The sequence below is a fragment of the Populus trichocarpa genome, chromosome 7, assembly GCF_000002775.5.
Source record: "Populus trichocarpa isolate Nisqually-1 chromosome 7, P.trichocarpa_v4.1, whole genome shotgun sequence".
NCBI classification, from domain to species: Eukaryota; Viridiplantae; Streptophyta; class Magnoliopsida; order Malpighiales; family Salicaceae; genus Populus; species Populus trichocarpa.
In genome coordinates, this window is record NC_037291.2 from 15,489,970 (window position 1) to 15,497,565 (window position 7,596).

At 39.6% G+C, this 7,596-nt stretch overlaps 1 protein-coding gene across 1 annotated transcript; it reads left to right on the plus strand.

Annotated features, from left to right (window-relative positions):
• The first annotated feature begins 4,340 nt into the window (after nucleotides 1-4,340).
• Nucleotides 4,341-6,618, plus strand: LOC7465599 (putative pentatricopeptide repeat-containing protein At3g25970). Its single transcript, XM_002310334.3, has one exon. The coding sequence runs from the start codon at nucleotides 4,407-4,409 to the stop codon at nucleotides 6,540-6,542; it is 2,136 nt and encodes a 711-aa protein (XP_002310370.3). The 5' UTR covers nucleotides 4,341-4,406; the 3' UTR covers nucleotides 6,543-6,618.
• The last annotated feature ends 978 nt before the right edge of the window (nucleotides 6,619-7,596 follow it).

The following is a 7,596-nucleotide window of genomic DNA, read 5'->3' on the forward strand; positions in this document are numbered from 1 at the left end:
CCTACAATTGTTGCAGTGGCAGTGATAGGTCTCCTGCTTCGTAGTTGCTACAGATGTCTTACCAAGAGCAAGAAGAATGGCAAGACAATGAAAGCACCCGGGCGGAACTTCCGCATGTCAAGGAGTGATTTTGATGAAAATCCTTCTGCCTATTTTAGGAACTTGCGCAAGAAGTAGACTTAACATATATCGATCCCAAGCCCCCAATACGGTTGTTTCACCGGCAGCAGACCCTGCTGTGATTTCTTCTTTTCTAGTGGTTTTTCTAAAGCTTTGGACCGTGCATGGTGAGCTTGTGTGAACTTGAATGTTTCAATATCGAAGTTGGTCTTCATGGTCAACCATTTGCATCTCATCACTTCACACACACACACACACACACACTAAATTTAAATTTGCTAAGTACTTCAAAATAACATGGAGTGTGTGTTTGTAGAATCGTCTAGAAAAAAAGTTTATCTCATTCGACGTAAGAACTAATTTGAAGATAACAAATAAATAAATAAATACATGTAGCTTAAATAATTATATAAAAAAAAAGTTAATAATAAATAGAATGATGGAGGAGAAAATATATATTAGGTATAAGAAAAAAACTTAATCTTGATCAACTTGTAAATTAATTTTAAGATAAAAAAAAAGAGAGGCATTTAACCTAAGTAATAATGGATCGAGGAGGGAGTGTGAGGGACGTCTGCTTGTCAGGGGTCTGCCGAACTACAGTATTAAAGCAAAGTCAAAACTAGCAGAGGTCTATATATATGGAGTTCTTTCCGTCCAGTCACAGGTAACCATGTTAATAGATATCAAGACCGCAATATTTAGATGGTCTCATGATCACCATATATCCCTTAAGTTTCTTTTCTTTTGCCTTGTTTTAATTGTTAAAACTCAAAAAAAGTTGATGATTGGTGTAATGGAAGGTAGCAAGAATCCCATCAAGAAGCAACAGAGCATATCTAGCCTTGCATTGTGCTGAATCTTCCATCATCATCATCTTGGAATTTACTCTCAAAGCTGTACAATGTAGCAGCAGCAAAGTTTTAGCCTAAACAAATATTTCATTCTTCCTAAAACAGATTTCAATGACTCTATATATAAGATCAACCTTGTATTAATAAAAGTGTGCGTGGAAAATATTCATTGAAATCATTGCAGTGATCATTTCCTATATGGTATCAGAGCATTTAACCTCCAACAAGCCAACGATCCTAATCTCAATCATCTCCTTCCCCAGACCATTGAACCAACTAGTATGAGGCAGGCAATATCTCATCCTCGTTGGCATGAGTCCATGTCCATTGAGCTCACTCCTCTTATGGAACATGGGACATACTTCCCTCTCTTTTAAATTGCAATTCAGGAGGTTATAAGTGGGTATCTAGGGTGACGAGAAAAGCTAATGGGTCAGTGGATAGGTTCAAAGCCTGTCTTGTTTCCCTGGGCTACAATCAAAGACCATGACTTGATTACAAAGAAACATCTAGCCCTGTAGTCAAACCTGCCACCGTTAGAGATGTTCTTACTATTGCTGTTATGAATTGATGGCGGTTGAGGAAAATTGATGCTCGCAACGCTTTTTTAATTCATGAAATAACTGAAGAAGTATACAAGTTGCAACCCTCATGTTTTAAAGATGTGTCTAGGCCTAATCATGTTTGCAGATTGTGAAAAGTAATCTTCCCGGGTTTGGTATACAGCTCTCAAAACTGCAATTCTACAACTTGGTTTTTAGAATCCCAAGGCAAATCCATCACTATTCATCTCCGACCGAGACTCCATCACTTGTTTTTGACTGGTTTATATTGATGATCTTGTAATTACAAGCAATCATTCAATATTTGTTAAGAAACCTGGGTGAGAGTTTTTCTCTCAAGGACATGGGTCTTCTCTTCTGTATTCTTTTTCTAGGTATTGAGGTTGTGCCCACTCAAGTAGGGTTATTTTTATCACAACATAAATATGCATATGATATCCTATCCACCACTAACATGAGTGGTGCAAAGGATGTCTCTACTCCAATTTCCACGAGTCATTCTCTTCAATTAGTTGATGGCACTGCTTCTGTGGACAGCACAGAGTTTCGCAGAGTTATTGGCAGCCTTCAATATCCTATTTGCAGTAAACAAACTCTCTCATTTTATACACAGTTCAACCCAAAGTCACTAGATAACAAGAAAAAGGCTTTTTCGATATTTAAAACCGACCATTTTCCATGGCATACAATTGTTAAAGATGGTATTCCTGCTTTAAGAACCTTTTCTGATGCAGATTGGGCAGGCAATATTGATGATCACACTTCCAAATCTGCATATATAAGCTTCTTGGGTTCAACTCCTATATCTTGGAGCTCAAAGAAGCAAAGAGTTGTTGCAAGATCCTCAACTGAGGCAGAATATTGTGCACTTGCTAACGCAACATCAGAAACAATGTGGCTCCTTAATCTCTTCCATGAACTAGGTTTCAAATTCACATCAACACCTCATCTCCTATGTGGCAGCAAATCATTCTTGCATGAAACACATTCAAATAGATCTTCATTTTGTACATGACTTGGTTTAATTAGGTATTTTGCAAGTCAGAATACGTTCATACTGAAGATCCTAGCTAACTTACTGACAGCCACTACCCAGGAACAAGATTGATCTTACTCATGGAAGCTCAATCTTGCAAGGGCATATAAAGGAATGTAGCAAGAATCTCGATCAAGAAGCAACAAAGTTTATCTAGCCTTGAATTGTTCTGAATCTTCTATCATTATCATGGAATTTACTCTCACAACTGTACAATTTAGCAGTAGCAAAGTTTAAGCCTAAACAATTTCATTCTTCCTAAAACAGATTTCAATGACTATATATAAGATCAACCTCATATTAATAAAAATGTGTGTGGAAAATATTCATTGAAATCATTGCAGTGATCATTTCCTATACTCGGTACATGACAATTGACATCGATGCTAAGAAAGGCTTGCATCTAAAAGATGACTTCGCAATTTTAAAGCTTGCCCTCGAAATACCACATTTTAACATTTGGTTATCTCTTCCTTCCTTCCTGGTTTAGAAAGACAAAAATACACTTTAAAATCGTCGTAAGAACATATTTATTCTTAAATGTGCAAAGCTCTCATAGCAGTTTCATTTTCCAGGAAGAGGATAATGAGAGCGTAAATGAAAATGATGCTGATCTGAACAAGAGTCTAAACAAGCAGAGAAGACATGCTGTAGCAGCAGCTCCAGTGGAGCAGAGGAGGAGTATTGCATCCAGAAGCACTTACAAAGACAAGGGTGGCAAATCCTCCCAGAATTCCCGAATGCAGAGACAATTGTGCAGCCGGTGAAATAAGCAAAAGCTTTGTGCAATGATAGGCAGAGGGTGTCAATTGAGTTGTTTGCGGCAATACTACAACGAAGAAATCATTTTCCCTAACTTTGTTGTGCGAAACAACTCGGAAAAAAGAAGTGAAAGAAAAGCTCCGAGTATAAGCATGATGAAGCGGCATGAATGGAAAGAAGCAGAAGGAAAGCTCTTGATTCTGTTTTCAGTACGTCGGAGTTGAATATCACGGGCTTCTTCTTGTTTTTTCTTTTTTCTACTATTTATAGATAGATGGTGTTATATAGCTAGGAAGAGGAAGAGGTGTGGCCTGTTGCGCCATTGAATTTTTTCTACTGAATTCTGATGAGATATGTCTGCGAGCATTTTCCTTGCCAATATCAGTGTTGGGATCTCAACTGAAGTGGATTTTCAGAGATGGTTTTGGATTGTTGCTCGTCGAACTCATAATATTATCATGTTTAAGATTGATAACTCGGAAATAATTTGCCTGTGATGACTTGCTTCTGTACCATCCTACTGCCCTTATGATGAAGCATACGAACCACCAACAGTTGACATATTACATCCATATGCCAGAAACCCCTTGGCAGAATGAGAGACTACAACAAGTGCATCCATCCATCACATACAACTGGGAGGTAGGTGTGAGGACAATGCATCCATTCTTCAGGACGAAAATGAATAGTAAAACGCAGGAAAAGCAAAGGGGTTCATCTGACAACTGCTTGAAAACTGATGGTTGTGGGAAGGCATAACACCTTAGAGTCACATAAGCGATTTGAGTGAGATACAGCGCTTTTCTCAATATTGAAAAATGGAATGGATGAAACAATCAAAGCTTCATCTTTATGGCTGGTACTTGCGGAGAGATGGTAAACTGCGTTTATGCTTGATCAAGTTTCACTAATACGGGCCGGCTTCGCCAATTCACGGACCAAGTTGGCAAATTTACAATTATTGGGCCGAGGCCCATGTAGTGGTTCTAAAACAACAACTAACCCACGAGACCTTCGGCATCTCGGCATCATCAGTCAAGCTCGTCATTGCAACAGAGAGAGAGAGGATGAATGAGGCCGTTGAATTCAGTGGTTGAGAGCTCAAGACATGCTTTGTACAACGTTTTCTTAACCCATTGCCAGGCCTTCAAATCAGGTATTATTTCCCACATTTACGTTGCCAACAACATCCTCTTTCGCTATTCAAAATGTTTCTCTGGAGACTTAAATCTTGCATGCAAACTGTTCGACGAAATGCCCCACAAAGACACCGTTACCTGGAACACCATGATCACTGGCTATGTAGAGTCTGGGAACTTGGGTGCTGCTTGGGAGTTTCTAAAATCCATGAAAAGACGTGGCTTTCAAGCTGATGGTTATACCTTTGGAAGTATACTAAAAGGGGTAGCTCACGCCTGTCGACATGATCTTGGGCAACAAGTGCATTCCTTGATTGTTAAGATTGGTTATGAGCAGAGTGTTTATGCGGGTAGCGCTTTATTGGACATGTATGCCAAGTGTGAGAGAGTTGAAGATGCGTATGATGTGTTTCAAGGCATGCCAGTGCGTAATTTTGTCTCGTGGAATGCACTCATCGATGGCTTTGTGCAAGTCGGAGACCGCGACACTGCATTTTGGCTATTAGATTGTATGCAGAAGGAAGGTGTTAGGGTTGAAGATGGCACATTTGCTCCGCTTTTGACATTGCTTGATGGTGACAAGTTCTATAAGTTGACGATGCAGCTTCACTGTAAGATTATTAAACATGGCCTTGAGTTCTACAATGCTTTATGTAATGCTACACTCACTGCATATTCAGAATGTGGTTTGTTAGAAGATGCTAAAAGGGTGTTTGATGGTGCTGTTGGTACCCGAGATTTGGTTACCTGGAATTCCATGCTAGTAGCTTACCTAGTTCATGATAAAGATGAGGATGCATTTAATCTTTTCTTGGAGATGCAAGGGTTTGGCTTCGAGCCCGACATCTATACCTATACCTGTGTCATAAGTGCTTGTTTTGCAGCAGCGCATAAAAATTATGGGAAATCCTTCCACGCATTGGTGATAAAGAGGGGACTGGAAGAATCAGTGACTATCTGCAATGCATTAATAACTATGTATCTCAAATTGAATAATAAATCCATGGAAGCTGCGTTAAACTTGTTCCATTCCATGAAGTCTAAGGACCGAGTCTCTTGGAATTCCATTTTAACCGGGTTTTCACAAATGGGGTTTAGTGAAGATGCTTTGAAACTCTTTGGGCATATGAGATCTTCACTGGAGGAAATTGATGACTATGCCTATTCGGCTGTCCTTAGATCTTGCTCAGATTTAGCAATCCTCCAATTAGGCCAACAGATTCATCTCCTGACTGTTAAGACAGGTTTTGACTCAAATGATTTTGTAGCCAGTTCATTGATTTTTATGTACTCCAAGTGTGGAATTATTGAAGATGCTTGGAAATGTTTTGAAGATACCACAAAAGAAAGCTCAATTACTTGGAATTCAATTATGTTTGCATATGCACAACATGGGCAGGGTGATGTTGCACTGGACCTCTTCTCCATAATGAGAGAGAGAGAGGTGAAGCTGGATCATGTAACCTTTGTTGCAGTTCTGACCGCATGTAGCCACGTTGGACTGGTTGAACAAGGTCGCTGTGTTCTAAAATCCATGGAATCTGACTACGGGATTCCTCCTCGGATGGAGCATTATGCTTGTGCGGTTGATTTATTTGGTCGTGCTGGATATCTGGAGGAGGCAAAAGCCTTGATTGATTCAATGCCATTTCAACCCAATGCAATGGTGTTGAAAACTCTATTGGGTGCTTGTAGGGCTTGTGGTAACATTGAGTTAGCTGCTCAGGTAGCAAGCCAGCTGCTAGAGGTAGAGCCTGAAGAGCACTGCACGTACGTTATCCTCTCAAACATGTATGGGCATCTTAAGAGGTGGGATGACAAAGCCTCTGTGACAAGACTGATGAGGGAGAGGAAGGTGAAGAAGGTCCCTGGTTGGAGTTGGATAGAGGTGAAGAATGAGGTACATGCATTCAAGGCTGAAGATCGATCCCACCCCTATTCCGAAGATGTGTATCAGATATTGGGAGAATTAATGGAAGAAATGAAGAGGCTACATTCTCTTGCTAGCTTTGATTCTTTGATGCATGATGTCAATCATATGTACCCGAGCAGTGATTTAAGTTACTGAGCCTTAAGTTATTGTTCATCGATTCCGGAAAATTTTGCAATTACCTAAGCTGAAACAAATATAAAATTTTACATCACTCGAGTGTATATTTGCTAGTGCATTGTAAGTGTTTTCATAAAAATTAAATACTATTGGATTGAAAAGACTTCAATTTGATATATATATCAAATTGAATATTTTGATATCTTATCAAAACCATTCAAAAAAGCGTAAAACTGATGTGTTGGGTGTCAAGATTGTCTTTCCATTTTTTAAGAGGCCCTGCTTCCTTCCATCCTTGCAGTCATTACATTTCTATCAGAAGTTAACTAGGCAAGCACATGTCATTCCAAAAAAAAAAACCTAAGCAAGCATATGCGGCAGACAAGCAAGATGTACTCAAATCACCCCACCAACCATCCTGTCCTCAAAACCCCACGACCTGCTCAGATAATAGAGTACCTTACATTGTAAGAAACTGCATTGCCCTTTTCCACATTTGTGCCTCTTCCAAGTTCAAACTGAAGCAAATCCTTGCCTTTTCTATGAGGCATGGCATCCCACTAACCAACTTAGAAATGGGCAGGCACCTTATATACACCGCTGTTTCCCTTTCAGTCCCTATGACCTATGCACACTATTTTTGTTCAAATCCAAAGCCCAGATGTTTTCACATGGAATACCATGATTATGCTGAGAGTGAAAATCCAAAACCAGCCATTGAATTGTACCACCACGTGCAACTGAAACCTGACACACACGTCAAACATATCCTTTTCTTTGATTGTTGGATTGGCTGTTAATGGATTCGGTAAAGAAACGTTTGAGCATTTCCAGGAGATGGAGAGAGAGGAATTGGTGCCTAGTGGGATCACTTTTGTTGGGATCTTATATATGCTTCTAGTCATAGCGGTAAGGTTAATGAGGGGTTTGAATACTTCAAAAGGATCGATGGATCGAGGAATATGATATTGTGCCTAGAATAGAGCACTATGTTTGCATGGTTGATTTGCTAGGTAGAGCAGGCTTGGCGAAAGAAGCATATGATCAATCTATTTAGGATATGCCTTAGCAG